Raw genomic sequence first — 15,168 nt, 5'->3', positions numbered from 1 at the left:
GGAAAAAAGAAGGGGAAGACCACCCCACTCTTTTTCGTTACTTGTGGATGAGATCGATCGAAATCGAGAAGTGGCTATTTCCTCTTCTTTCTTTCTTTCTTTCTTTCTTTCTTTCTTACTATCCTTTCTTACCCTTTCTTTTTTCTTTCACGATAAACAGCTATCGCCATACTCGTAGTAATTCGGCTACGTCGAAGATATGTTCGTAGAGCTGTCACCGCGTTCGTTCGTCGTTCGACGACGACAGTACACGATCAGACCCGATCGGTGAAAATCGAAGCTGGCACGCGCGTACACGCGACGTACACGCGAACGTCTTGCCCGATGCATCGAGAAAGCCGTTTTATCTGTCGTTGCTACGGAGACAACGACAATGATGGCAGTTACGAAGGCAACAACAGCGAGACGCACCGCACTGCTTGCACACACGCAACCCTGATGCAGTACGCACGCACGCAGCAAGTAATGAAAGGCAAACGAGCCTATTCCTGTTCTTCTTTCTCTTTCTCTCTTTCTTTCTCTTCTTTCTCTCTCTTCTCTCTCTCTCTCTCTCTCTCTCTTTCTCTCTCTCTCTTTCTCTTTCTCTCTCTTTCTCTCTCTCTCTTTTACCCGTCAAACGATCGCCTCTCACTCGCGGCACACACGAATCGCTCTTGCGAGAACCCTTTTGCTCCTCCTCCTCCTCCTCTTCCTCTCTCCTCAATATCTTTCCCCCGTTCCACCACCCTTTTGCGCCTTCTCCTCTCTACGCCCTCACTTCCTCCCCACCGAACGACCGTCGAGAACTGTAGGATCGATTCGCATTGTTTACAAAGATCTTTATCGTGAAATTTATTCAAAATACTTTTTACGTATCTAAAAAATAATTAAGTAATATACGTAATATATATGTGTGTGTGTGTGAAATAAGATAATACATAAGTAATACATATCTCATTCGATAAGACAGATTTCAAATTATGCGCCTTTTCCATGCTTTCGTCTGATTGGTCACTCAGTTCGCGGTCATTTCGAGATATGGGAATTCAAACGTAAATATCGTAATAATAAGAACAGATATTTTTCGATCGTTTATGAAATACTTTGATGATAAATAGGATTTACATGTCAAATAAGAAAGTGCGAGTGAAAGTTTCTTAAGTATTTTAAGAAACTAGGGAGGATCGCTGACGCGTCATTTCAAAATGGGGTGTTTCCCCTCTTCGAGAGGTCGTTACCTTCCTTAACACGTTCCTTGTCGAGCCGTTTTTGAATAAGTGTCGTCTTCAAGTTATATATATCGAGAACGGTACGCGCACACACACGCTCACACTGATTTTTTACATATTTGACATTTTTACATTATATAAAAATTATCTATTTTTTTGAGAATTTATTTATCGTTAGAATAAATATTGAAGTTATAATAAACGATGTATACTTGGATACAAAACAAATCAATTTATATATTTCATATTGAAAACGTACAAGAATAATAAAAAAAGTTAATATTTTTAATATCTTCCCGATTTAATCGTTTTGAGATCACATCTTCATTAAGTCCGCGACAATACGAAGAAACTGTTCTCACTAAAAATTTTTCTTATAATCCATCTTTCTATCAAATTTACGTTCGTGTACCATTTGTCAATATATTATACATTGTGTAGTAATCTTTTCGCAATAAATCTTTTTATAATTCCTATTAATCTTTTTTTTGTTTCTGATTTTTTTTTTTTTTTTTACGATAATGAAAATATCTAACCAGCCAATTGCAAAGTAAATCCATACAACTAAAGAAAACTGCATCCAGCAAATCATCACTACATCGCGTGTACCGTTATCAGCGTACGGCTTAAAAAGTGTTCTGAACATCATCCTAGAACATATGATAGTGTCTAACAATTGTTTTCTTGCACTTTATCTGTTAATGACATACTTGACTTAAAAAAATGAGATCTATTAACAACGGCAAACGTATCAATAGTAACGTGTTAATAACATGGAATGGATATCGTTCTTTTAGCGTAAAAAAAAATCGAATTATACGATTATCAACATATCGTCACAACGGATGTTTAATCGCAACCAAAATACCTACTGGAATTACGTTTCTTTCGCGATAAATGATAAAAGAGAGGAAACAGCACAGATTCAACCATTGGAACGTATATATACACATAAGTACGATGACCCAAAAGCATGAATGACCAAATGGAAGCATGATTTCCTCGTTGCAAAACTGGAGATTCGTCTTAGAGTGTAGGTGGTGCGTGATTTAATGCTGCTTGCTAAGTATATAGCGTTATTATTAATACAAGTTTGTGCTTACATATATGCATACACACACACACACACATTACATATATATGTACATATTCTTCGCGAAATAATCTATTTTTGTCGTCATCGTCATCATCGTCACCGTCATCGTTGTCATCATCGTTATTATCATCGGTGTACTACCGGAGCTTGTGAAAATTTATAATTCTTTTGATCCTAATAGTGAATATTAAAGAGAATTCTGTTTCGTTATTTTGTCGCAATGTGAACGTTTTCATGTAAATGTTCTAAACTATATAAGGGTATGAATGCGATTAAGCTGTAAAGACATTTTGAAAGGGAGTCAAAGTTCACACGATCGCCAAACAGATTCCTTGATATAATCTTACTCTGCGAGCTTTCGAAAGATAGTTCGAGAGATGCAATCGTTCGATGTTAAGAACTGGTAATTATCGGTAAAAGCGGTGAAAGGTTCAACTAGTCGGTCTTCGACCGAGACGGATCGCTTGCAACAAATGCATTCGTTACGATTACCTCATTGCGTTCTCTCGTGACGCTTTGTCCTGACCACGCACACGTTAAACACGCTTTAAAGCATTTCTAAACTATGTGTTACTGCGACTTAGGCGAGCGTCAACTTTCGCGTAACCGACGAGTTTGCAAAACTGTCTTATCTGAAAGTACGGAGCACGACATTTTTTCAGTGAAAAAAAGAAAAACGAAAAAAAAAACGATGTAGGTCAGTATTTTTTTTACAATGCTGAAGTGTATAAATATCTAATTATACCTTGGGAAGACAAGTGGGCTCAGTTAACTTCGAATAAAATAACATGTTTTAAAATGATGTGAAACTTGGAAACGATCGATGACAATTTTCGTACGTTTTTTTTTTCCGTACGATCGTTTTATAAAACTCGTTAGAAACAAGTTTCAACGTTTGAGAGTCATTATGACGGAAGTTATCAAACGTTTCATTCGACAAAACCGGTACTCTTCGTATAATCGCATGTTTTTTATTACTATTCCGTTTCGCTTCGTCGTAACTTTTTTTTTAGTTTTATGATTTCTTTAAGCGTCGAAATACACGAGAAAGGTTTATTAAGTACTTATATTCTAGATGGTCCGTCGAAGAGGGACAAACGCGAAAACAAAATGGTCGCCGCTTCAGGCCCCGTTTATCGACACGTACGGAACCAATTCCATGAGTGAAACCGGTTTGGAACTAGTTTTCTTCGGTTTTTCGGCCCTCCCCCCGCAAGATCCTGTCGCATACGACTCGAGCACGAGTCGCATTCGTGTACGGAATCTCTCTCGGACGTGTGCAAAGTTTCGCGGAGGTCACACGGTCTAACCTTAGAAATGGCAGACGACGAGAAAGAACAGAGAGGTAAGTAAATCGCGTTTAAAAAGCGAAAACGTGATGATTCATTTCGTCTCGTCGATACCTCGCGTTAATTGTTTCGGACAAATCTTGCTTACATTTTTTCTGTCCTTTCGAAATTTCTAATACTGATGTAAGATCTTTTTATTAACTTCCCCTACTTTCTCGTTTCCCCTCTTCCATCCGCTCTCCATGCACCATAGTAGGCACGAATACACGAATAAGTTATGCTCGTTGAACAGATAAAAGAAAACCTTTTTTTTTTTTTTCTTTTTGATAGATCGTTAGCACGATATATGTTAATATATGTTACATTAATTATTTTATTATTAAGGTCCGAACGTCGATGGAAATCAAATGGAAATCAAAATAGAACCAACATTGCAATGTTACGTCGAGGAGGAACATGAAAATAGTTTCTCAAGTTTCGAAGGTAACGGCGCGATACCCTCTACCGCGGACGTTGGTGCTTTGAATCTATGGACTAGCAAGGCTACCACCTGTCTCATCAGTCAATATAAAAAATATCGGTCGATGGTAGGACAATCGACGCAGATCAGAAGTTTACGGGAAATGTTTGAGATGATATCTCTCGAGATGCAAAATTACGGCTTTTATTTTAGCCCTCAAAAGTGTGAGAACAAGTGGCGTGTCTTAGAACGTAAGTACAAAAATTTGGTCTTTCGGGAACGATTGAAAAAACCTGGAAGGATGAGACACTATGGTCATTGGGAACATAAGAGAGCCCTCGATGAAATATTCAATGAGAAAGAGAGGCATGTGTATTTCGAAGAAAACGATTTTCCACCGCCGACAGGATCAGTTAAATATTCGATGATTGTACCAAAAACAACTACGGAACAAGCCACGAGCTCCTCCAATTCTAATAACAATCAAAATAATGATCCATTGGCTACGTTAATCTCGAACGCAATACCGGAAAAACAAAGGGAAGAATCAGACTACAAGATTACTTTGACGACACTATTTGAAAGGTTTTTGGACGAAATGGGAAAGAACTTTGCACTGGCTGAACGAAACAAGGAGAAACGGCATAAGGAGGAAATGGCAATGCGCCAGAACGAGTTGGAAGTAAAAAGAAGATTGTTGAAATTGAAAGAACAAAAGATAGAATTACAAAAGTGTCAAATGATCGCTGCTGCTCAACATTTTCATTTTAACAAGCAGTAATCTTGTATATTGAATTTTTTGTTCCATTGTCGTTTTCTTTGTTAATTTTTTTAAAGAATTGCCTCGAAAGTCATTTTTTATATTTTTCATAAAAAGATCGGATACAGACTTTGATATTTGGTTATTACAAATGTTAATAGAATGAAGTGATCGAAGAGAGCGAGCAAAAGATCTTAATATATGGCGATTATATTTATGATAAAATGAATACATAATAAAATATTTGTTACTACGAAGACAATCGGTCCAATTCCTACGAGGAAGTTAATAAGACACAAATACAGATGCATTATTAAAATTATAAGCGTGTGGAAAGAGATAACGTAAAGTCGTCAAGGTAACATTGAAAAACAACTGATAAAAAGATGAGGTAAAACGATTGAATTTCAGTATAGATAAGGTCAAAAGAGTAATGTAAATTGTAGAATTCATAAATTTCAATATTGCATTCTGCTCTATTAATCAAACGCAACCCAGACGAATTAATCTATAAACTAAATCTTGATGCTTATGATTAGCATCCAGAGATAATGAAGATAAGAATGAAGTTTGAGAAGAATAGAGAACTTTCCAAGGTAAATAACATTTTAAATATACATAAATAAATGTTCAACAGTTGAAAGCAGTTCGATATAGACTCTTTCGCCGTTAGATGGTGTTCGGGAAAATTTAAAATTATATTCAGTCGATAATGAACGACGATTCAAGTAGCTTTCTATTCCAAGAGATGGCGTAGGTAATAATGACGGTAAAGAAATTTGTAAAATCAACATTTTTTTTTTTTTCTAAATAATATAAATAACAAATAAAAAACTAAACTATAATTTCAATTAATCTAAATTTTAAATTCTGTAATTAAATGTAGGACATTTATATAATCTCTCGAATAACTGATTTGCTACTTTTTATATTTATAATTAAAATTATGTTTATATAAAAATTTACAATATCAAAATATAATTAATACTTCTTGACTTTATGAATTAAATAGAAAAATCCGATCGAAGTTATATAATTATATTGTATAAATCATATTGTAATTTTTTTGTTTTATAATTCGCAACGTCGCACACACTGTCTTGTAAAGTTAGTTCGTAGACATTATAGAAATGTCAATATCCAGTTAAGATTAATTTATTCTAATTTTTATTAGACAAAGTATTGACAGAAGATAAATCTAATCTGTTACGTTACCCTGGCAACGCACAGTTAATTCAGTCAGTCGAGGTGAGTTTATGTATATCTTTCGTACGTGCTTCGCAACGAAGTTTGACAAGATCGTCTTTGCTCGGAGATCAAGATCTGTTCAAAATCTAATCAACTCTATATCTTTTCGAAGAAAGTGTATAAAAAGAAAAGCGTAAAATATGGCAATGAGAAGAATGGAAGAGTGTCGAGTTTGCAATCAAGGATTACCGGCATATAACATTCCAACTGGGCCACCGGACAAGAAACCCACGTACACTTTTGTCAGGAGTCCCAGAGCGATGTTGCACATGCAAAAAAAGTACAGACATCCACCGATGTAAGTACAGCATCTTTTTAGATTCTTTCGTTTCACGAATAACGCGCATATATCGTTCATATTCATTTTAAACATCGTTCCCATCGATCCACAGCAGACGTATATCGATCGAGAAACGTTCGATTAACGAACGATAATTCATCTGAGAAATAATAGATAGAAACAACGAAGAACATTTCGCGAATGATCGACGGATAGAAGTTAATCTATGGCAAAAAATAAAATGAATTAGTACTTTAAATTATAAATGTAATCCCACGTATCGATCGATATCATTAGTTTGCATATTTTTTAAACATCCTTGACTCGAATATACCATTTCCATTCATCTTTTTTTTTTCTCAATTTATATTTAAAAGTATATAACAATCAAAAAAAGAAAAACTACTCTGTTTATCCTCGACGATCATGTATCGATTTTTCAGTAAAGAACAAACTTAAGAAATGATACTATCTTTGTAATACGTTCGTCGAGAAACGAACGAAACAACTTAAGATTTTTTAACCACGTAAACTTTGACTTCGTGGGATAGCACCGAGCGCGAAATATCGATTGTCAAGTTTATTACAACAGATATGGCGAGCGAGACGTTTTGTTACAAGTCATGCGAAACCATTTTTTTTCTCATATTCGTATCTCATAAAATGATCCGCCGCGTATGTTATTGGGCTTTAATAACTATGGAGAATACAAAAAAAAAGAAGAATAAAAAAAGGGAAAAGGCGCCATCGATAACTGGAAAAGTACGGAACATCGATAATGCAACGACCGTACCTGTGGTCCTAGATCGTGAAGCGAGTTATACACATACATATATATGTATATATGTATATGTATATGTATATATGTAGAGTTTCTAGGCTTATAGACGACACAGGAGGGAATGACCGCACTCCATGATTTTATCGGCCGTCGTTTCTCTTTCTCTCTCTCTTTCTTGTTCACGATCGTACATCGAGGCTATGAACTACAACTTAGTTGTTACTTTAATTAACGATTCATGATAATTAACATTGATCGATATCTCTTATGTAAGTACTCGCAAGCATTGTTTATTCAGTGAAATGAATATTTATTTGAATTTTTCCAAGTCAAGCTCGAGACACAATCGGAATTTCGTTCTAGGAAATTGATAATTTAGAAGATCGATTTTTCTTTTTTATTCGACGCAAAATTAACGAAGTGTGGTCTGTCAATAGCGTCACGTCATATTGAAATATTTACGATTCGTCCGACTTCTCCGAACAATATCATTGAAAAAAATTAAATCATCGACCAATAGTTAAACTACAATTTTTCTTGCGAAGCGAGTAAAAAAGCACCCTCGTAATCGCAAAACTTTATCATTGTGATCGCTCTTTTCATTTCACGCGACACGCAATTCGTATTTTTTTCTTCAAGGACAGAAAAACTTAGATATTCTGATAGAAGAAAAAAAAAAATTTAAGTATTTCTTTTAAATAATTTTTTTTTCTTTTAGTTTCAACGAGCAATGTACAAATAAATAGAATGAATTTATTCGCGTCTTTACGAACGTTACTTCCAAAATTTTTCATTATCTTCAAATTTTACTTTAACGATTATATTTTAATTAAATTAAGATAGAACACGCTTCACCTTGAAATGTCGTGAAAGCCAAGGAACAGATCTAGAGATCGCGTTTAGGTCAGTCGCGAAGAAAACGTACGAGGAAACTTACACGAATTAATTCTTAGCTTTCACGCGTATTTACGCATATACACATATACATATATGTATACATACCTACATACATACATACATACATACATACATACATACATACATACATACATACATACATACATACATACATTCATCCCTCTGAGGCATGCGCAACGTTAGCGGCTGGTCAGCATTATTGAGTGGCCGCCGAGCGTTAAAAGCATACATAGCAATATATGTACTATATATGTATATGAACAACCCCCCACTATTCGCAATCTATATCGTTCGATTCTAAGGACATTGTCCAGTCTCTGAACTTTCACGAACGATTTCAAGCCGGTCAGTACCGGCGCGAACCTTGACTGAGATACTTTTATTCTTTTCCTCTCGGTGAATATTTGTGTCTTCTTGTTCTTCAAAAAATATTAGAGATTTTTTCATGGAAAAGAAAAGAAAACTAACGAAACTAGAGAAAGTACTATCGTAGCCGATATATTTGAATTATAGACGAGGTTGATACAGCGTAGGAAGTCGAGCTTATACGATAGACTTCTATATTGAGTCTTCTTTCGTTTGAGACCTTTGCTTTTCTTGTAGAAAGAGAGAGAAAGAGAGAGAGAGAGAAAGGGAGAGAATATAAAGATAAACCAATGAGTAATAAAAATAAAGATCGTTTCGAAGATCGTGGAAATCCTGCAAAATCTCAAAGGGAGAGAACATTGATTTTCTAATTTAAAGGCCACCGAAAGGACAATGCGTCCTTCACACGTCAAGACACGAAGATGAAGAACACGAATTAATGATCTCTTCGCCATGCCAACTGGAATTTCATCGATGTTGGCGCCAACCGCGAACGTTGGATCGTTTGATCATGAGGGAAAAAATTCGGGAGCTTTCACGATCCTTCAGAGAGACGGTTTAGACTCGAGCTTACCTCTTTTACATGTCAACGGCGACGAAGAGACGTATTCAGCTTCGAAGCTGACTAGAGTGAAGAACGCAAAGAACGATCTGTATGCTCGCAGACGACTCTGTAAGTCAAACGAGCATTTGCTTCTGGCGAGTCTCCAATGTAATCAGATTAATCCGTTACGGAAGAAACAGTATACGAAGAGTCAGAACGATCTTGAGGACGAAGAGAAACGAAGGAGGAGGGAGAACGAAGTGGAGAATGTAGAGAACGAAGAAAAGAAAGGACAAAGAACTAGTATCCCTCTTTCAACGGAAGATTTCAACGAGGTACTCAACGCGAAATTGAGGAAGATCCAAGAGGACGAGGAATCTATGCAAAAGTGTCGAGACTCGAGAAGGAACGAGTCGATTTCTCAGCAACGAAGAAAACCGTTCATCACGACGGTCAAGTGCGGAGAGTTTCTAATGCCACCACCGGAAGTAGCAGCACTTCTTGGCATTGGTCCGATCACGAACACTCAGGATACTGTAGGAAGAACAATAGGAGGTATTCCTCAGGGTGAGGTAACTGATAATTGGCAAGGTCCTTCCCGTTCCAAACTGAGACCTCTGGTGTCATTCGGCAAGAAACCAGAAGTACGTCACAGCAAACATAAGGCGAGATGTCAAGCGGCAGCCCTCAAGGCCACCGTAGATTTCGCACTTGACAAGACCAACGCGACTACCCTAGCCTCTTATTCTTGCTCTGAGGAACATACTAGGAGAAACAGGAGGTCTCCGATCAGAGTGGACGGGCTGTAAGTTCGACGAGTGGTCCCTGATTGCTTCATGTTTCTTTCTTTCTTTATTATCTCTCCCTTTTTTCTATTTTTTGCTTACGCGTTTCCCCCTCACTTCTTTCTCTCTTTTTATTTCTTTTATTTTGTTGCATTAGTGATATAATTTACTTTGATTTATGACTTCGTTATTTGCCTTTTTCTTTCGTTTTGTTTATTCTTGTTTCGTCTGTTATTTTCTCTTTCTTCTTCTCTCTTTTTAATTCCTTTTTCATGAGCTCAAGCAAAGCTTTACTTTCCTAAGGGCGCATCGAGATAATGACAGTCCATAAGGCCGCGATTTCTTTTTTTTCTTTCTCGCAGATTACCAACGACGCCGCGAGGTTTACCGAAAAAGTTGGAACCGATCAAGGGCGCGATGCTGAATAAGCTGCCTGGCCTTCGCGGCTGGTAACCGATCTTTCTCTTTCTCTTTTTCTCTCTTCCTCTTACTTAGACACTATTTTTCATCTTTTCTTTCTCAATTTCCTTTCCTTTTTCTTTTTTTCTCTCTCTCTTTCTTTCTCTCTGTTTTATTTATTTTCTTTTTCTTTTTTTTTTTTTTTATTACCGATCGTCGATATTTAAACATGGATATACCTCATGAATGAAAACGAGATATTAATTTTATAATTATACTATACATAAAGTAATTAATGGAATTGTGATCGTTCCTCGGATGCATTCTTTGTTTCTTCGAAACTTTCTTCGAATATAAAAATCTTCCAGAATCTTCCAGTTCTCAACATATTTTTTTTCTCTTTCTATCGATTCTTATCAATCGTATAAACGATCGCATGCGAGTAGGTTGTAGACACGCTCGTGTCATTATGCGGCACGACGTAGTCCGAACACAAATTCTACATTGGTATATGGAGTAGTTGTAGGAAAAATAAAGAAATACAAAAAAAAAAGGGAAAAAGAAAGAAAGAAACTCGCTTCTTCGAAAATTGTCTTACACTTCAAAGAATACAGGAAAACACTTGCAGAATGGAGAAGGAACGATGATGCTAGAGCAATTAGTTTGTCGATTTACGTTTTATTCCAACGAATTCAAGTTCTTCGCGCCTGGATATATGACTATTCCCGATACGTTTTCCTATGTTATATCACTATATATCGAATTTCATTTATTTTTTAATTACTTGAAGAAAAATATAATTCTGACAATTATCACAAACGATTGCAACCCATTATTGAATCGTTAAATGTAACACATTGTTAAACTTTTAAGTACAACAAAAAGCAATTAATCTGTAAATAATTGAGTAATTAAAAGAAAGTTTGAATTTCTTACAAAGTGTGAAAGGTTAATAAACGTTTTAATAATTACTCGGTGACAACTTGTGTGACTCGCGTATTATACTTTCCAGTGATCATACGATTCCTTTTGGGAATATTATGTACGATCGTCGAGTAATTCGTGGAAGCACCTTTGCAGCCCCTCCTGCCCTCGTAAGTATTTTATATTTCATTGTCAAGAAAGAAGTTTTCGGATCGTTTTCTTTTTTCTTTTATGTCGTAAACATTATAGATCGATGGAGAACAATCGATAGCGGCAAGGCAAGCGGAAGCAAGAAGGAGGCATCTAGCAAGAAAAAGGGCACAAGCTCAAATTTGCAGAGCTATAAGATCAGGATCGCCACCACCAGTCGCTGGTCGCAAGCACGAACCGGTCCAAACTGAATTTTATCTCGAGGAAGTAAGCGCAAAAAAGATTTTATAAAACGATAACAAACTAACGTACATAATTACTCACGCGAGAAAGAATATATTAATTCTTTATAATCGAGCATTATCATGATAGAACTATTCATCATAAGACCTATATTTTCTATACAGTGTTTTAATCCATTAAGTTATAAGAAGCTTTCCATGAATTATTTTCTTTCGTAGCCTTTGATAAATTAATAAAATAAGGAATAATATTTTTTCGAACTATCGATTTCTTTCATAATCGTATTCTGCGATCTATATTTTCTATACTAATTTGTCAAAGTCTATCGTGAATTATTTTCGTTTTATATTCTGTTAATAAAACAAATAAAAGCTTTTCTGTATATCGATGCAAAAATAATCAATTTTTCAGCTATTTCGTTTTCAATTTCTAGTTGTTCGAGAAACCGGACGAATTCGAGGTCAGCACACAAACCGATTACTTTTTGGACAGACCAGCTACGCCCAAGTACTGTCCTGCAAAAACCGGCGAGGATGTCTCTACACAAATCGAACCAGGAGACGTAAGTCGAACATTGCCCTGAACAGTTTTCAAATTTTCAGCGGAAACTTATATCTATGAAGAGACATTCCGTCTTTCGTATGTCTACGAAGATTCTCGGCAGAACGATTTTTTTTATAGCTCTTCGACTTCGATCTCGAAGTACAACCTATTCTTGAAGTAATCGTTGGTAAGACTATCGAACAAGCTTTGATCGAGGTCTTAGAGGAGGAAGAAATTGCGGCTCTGCGAGAACAACAAAGAAGATTCCGAGAATTGCGAGCAGCTGAAAGAGCCGAAGCAAAGAGATTGAAAGAACAAGAGAGAAGACTTCGAGAAGAGAAAGTAATGAAATGTTCATTTAAATATTCTTTCGTTAACTCTAAATACTCGTTCTAGTTTCAATTTATTTGCGAAAATTGGTAAAAGTTTATAAATGTTTCTCTTTCTGTCCTCAGGATTTCTGCTTGAGGCAGCACGAACAAGCAGTGAAGATTCAACAAGAAACAGAAGATCGTGTCGCCGTTGCTGTCCTACTTACGGGATATATAGCCGAACTTTTGCCAGCTGTTTTAGAAGGTTTGAAGATGTCTGGATTCCTTCTGGACGAGATCAAAGCAGGTACATGAATGTCAAACTATATTCGAAAATAATCTGTCAAAAAATTAATAAAAATAATATGATATATTTATAGATGTCGAAGAAGGTTTCATGCCATGGTTGATGAAAGAAGTTAAAAAGGAGATGGGTAACATGATCGAAAGCAGAGAGTTGCTAATGGGTAAATTAAATTTTCGTTTTTCTATATCTTGAAAGTTACATCGATAGTTACGAATGGGCTATACTAATCATATTAGTTCAGTTTTACTGTCGTATAAAAAGAAGAGGAAAACAGTTCCTGTACTTTTATAGTCATTAATGAGTTTCTAGAACTTTTAGAACTTAACATTAATTATACATAATGAAAAAGTTGAACGAGGAATGTAGAGACAAGCTTCTGACAACAAAGCACGAACACTGTATCGTTTTTCCTCGTTCCTTTCTCGTTTCGTTCGCTTCGATTGCGAGAAATATAAAATTAATGAATTTCTCAGAATATTTATTATCAGTCAATTATTGATCAAATTGATTATTGTTTCTTTTTATTCCTTACAGATATCATCAAAGAAATATTGGAGAACAGAGCTGAAACGTACAAGAAATTAGGTGAGGAATACGACGCTTCCAGAAGACGAATACCCGATGATCATATAGAAGATGGTGGTCGAGATATAGATTTTCTTAATTACGAACCACCTTTCTTGTAGAAGAACGATCATATTTAACGCGATAAATCGTCGATTGTTACCGCGTTGTTTTTATTGAATTATAATCAAAACCAACGAAGCATATAATTATATGAACAAAAATGAAGATCTGTTCTTTACTGATCAAAACTATCGAAGATTATAGTTAAAGTATATGAATGAAACAGATAGAATTTCTATTGTGAAATGAGGTGTGTGCTCTGATTAAATATTCAAAATTGTACACTTCGTTCGAGGTATCTTAATTTTGGATTTAGAAACACTCAGTAGTACTGAGTCTATCTCTTGCCCTTCATATAAGAATATAGCTTCTTTCATTAAGCAGTATATATAGCTTTACGACGTTTCCATTTCCTCATAGGATATCATTAAAAAATAGAAAACAATGACAGCTACTAATGCGAAAAACTAGATCGTTTCCTCAAAAATTAACTATTTATTCTTTTTCTCTTTTGTCTCATCGATCATTTGGTCTACAAAAAAGATATTGTATCTACATACGAACATAAAATTATCGAAAATGAACATTATTGATTATAACAATGGCTATAGTATAAAAGTATAAAAGGGTTGTAAGCATGTTAATTGTTTGGATAAGCTCCATATTGAGATATGAAAATAACTATATTGTAGGCAAAAAACGAGTAACCATAATTTAACGACCATAATTTGGCACATTTTGTTATTCACTTATATCTTTAACAGAAGTCGAATTATTTATATCTATTTAAAATGGTTTTGTTAATTCTACATGTCTTAACAATTTGGTATAAATTCAAATGGAGATTATCGATTTGTATATAATTTATCGCAATAATTATAAAACGACATTTAATGAAGTTTCTAAGAAAAGTAGCATTGAAGTAGAAAATGTTGAAGGAAACATTCCATTGGTTGCTTACAACAGGATCGATGACTCCAGTGACAATAAATTCGTCTACTCGACGATATGCGTAGGCTGTAGATATTCGCTTAATCAGCACAAGGTCAGCGTGTTGAATTTACTAAAATCGTCCACAAAATGAAATACTGTTAACTATTTTTAGATAAGAGTAATACTTCCTGTGGATAATTCATATCTCCAATCGATTAGTCAATCACTGTCAACGATCTCGAATTGTTCTCGATCAAAGAGGAAACAAAAATTTATTAAATTGATCATAATAAGATAAGGTTTTATCATAACTTATCGATAAATCGATATCAGCATGGTTTTAATAAACCATCATTCAAAATATTGCATGGATCCTTCAGCAATTTTTCGATCTTTCGAAAAGTGGATATTATTATATCGTTATCTGCATCGCTGTAAACGCAATATACTTTCTTCTCTTTGTTTTTTTTTCTTTTCCGTAATCAAATGTAATTTTCAAGAAAATTTTCTCGCTCAAAGATTCTTGCATCTTATTATCATTCATTTTCAGCTTTGCTTGAAGAGACAAGACTGTTTCAAGAGACAGTCTCGAAGAATTATTTTCAAAGCGAAAAGTGATGTATGCGTATATGGTTATTCTCTTTATAAATTAACTTTTCCAATTATAGCTCATTAATAATTAAGTCATCGATAGCTCTTCATAATTAAATAATATTTCACGAGATTGGAATTCCGAATCTCTCTCGTTATGTTACGTGATACTCGTTTTTGCGGAATAATGATCATATGTAACCACGAAGTAAAACTTTATTTTTTAACTACGAAAGAATTAAATTAAATAATTTGAAAATAGCTTAAAGCTTAATTAACAAAATATTTTCATAAAAACGTATTTTTAAATTTCTGCCAAGTGTAGGTACATATGTCACAATATGTGGTGGAAATTAAATCATTTAACAAATTATATTACAACTAATCTATTTTTGTTTGTTATTC

At 35.0% G+C, this 15,168-nt stretch overlaps 2 protein-coding genes across 3 annotated transcripts; both read left to right on the top strand.

The window, feature by feature from the left end:
• The first annotated feature begins 83 nt into the window (after positions 1–83).
• LOC122629646 lies at positions 84–5,286 on the top strand. Its single transcript, XM_043813311.1, has 3 exons — positions 84–462; positions 3,380–3,649; positions 3,978–5,286. Exons 2-3 carry the CDS (start codon positions 3,622–3,624, stop codon positions 4,832–4,834), a joined length of 885 nt encoding a protein of 294 aa, XP_043669246.1. The 5' UTR covers positions 84–462; positions 3,380–3,621; the 3' UTR covers positions 4,835–5,286.
• Positions 5,287–6,226: 940 nt separating this feature from the next.
• LOC122629645 (radial spoke head protein 3 homolog) lies at positions 6,227–13,516 on the top strand. 2 transcript variants are annotated; one of them, XM_043813308.1, is made up of 10 exons: positions 6,227–6,359; positions 8,785–9,755; positions 10,098–10,184; positions 11,147–11,228; positions 11,308–11,475; positions 11,885–12,013; positions 12,133–12,336; positions 12,450–12,612; positions 12,686–12,772; positions 13,147–13,516. In XM_043813308.1, the coding sequence occupies exons 2-10, from the start codon at positions 8,860–8,862 to the stop codon at positions 13,296–13,298; spliced, it is 1,968 nt and encodes a 655-aa protein (XP_043669243.1). In that variant the 5' UTR covers positions 6,227–6,359; positions 8,785–8,859; the 3' UTR covers positions 13,299–13,516. The 2 variants fall into 2 exon arrangements, with proteins under 2 accessions (XP_043669243.1, XP_043669245.1); XM_043813310.1 differs by lacking the exons at positions 6,227–6,359; positions 10,098–10,184 and having other exon boundaries at positions 8,248–9,755.
• The last annotated feature ends 1,652 nt before the right edge of the window (positions 13,517–15,168 follow it).

Source organism: Vespula pensylvanica, chromosome 5 (assembly GCF_014466175.1).
Source record: "Vespula pensylvanica isolate Volc-1 chromosome 5, ASM1446617v1, whole genome shotgun sequence".
In the NCBI taxonomy this organism is placed as follows: Eukaryota; Metazoa; Arthropoda; class Insecta; order Hymenoptera; family Vespidae; genus Vespula; species Vespula pensylvanica.
The sequence above is the reverse complement of the archived record's forward strand: the minus strand, read 5'-3'. Positions and strand labels throughout refer to the sequence as shown.

Coding starts and splice junctions, on each gene's coding strand:
- LOC122629646 (XM_043813311.1), top strand. CDS start 3,622: ATGGCAGACGACGAGAAAGAACAGAGAG. Junction 3,650..3,977: donor CGACGAGAAAGAACAGAGAG/GTAAGTAAATCG, acceptor TTTATTATTAAG/GTCCGAACGTCGATGGAAAT.
- LOC122629645 (XM_043813308.1), top strand. CDS start 8,860: ATGCCAACTGGAATTTCATCGATGTTGGCGCCAACCGCGAACGTTGGA. Junction 11,229..11,307: donor TTGCAGCCCCTCCTGCCCTC/GTAAGTATTTTA, acceptor TAAACATTATAG/ATCGATGGAGAACAATCGAT. Junction 11,476..11,884: donor CTGAATTTTATCTCGAGGAA/GTAAGCGCAAAA, acceptor TTCAATTTCTAG/TTGTTCGAGAAACCGGACGA.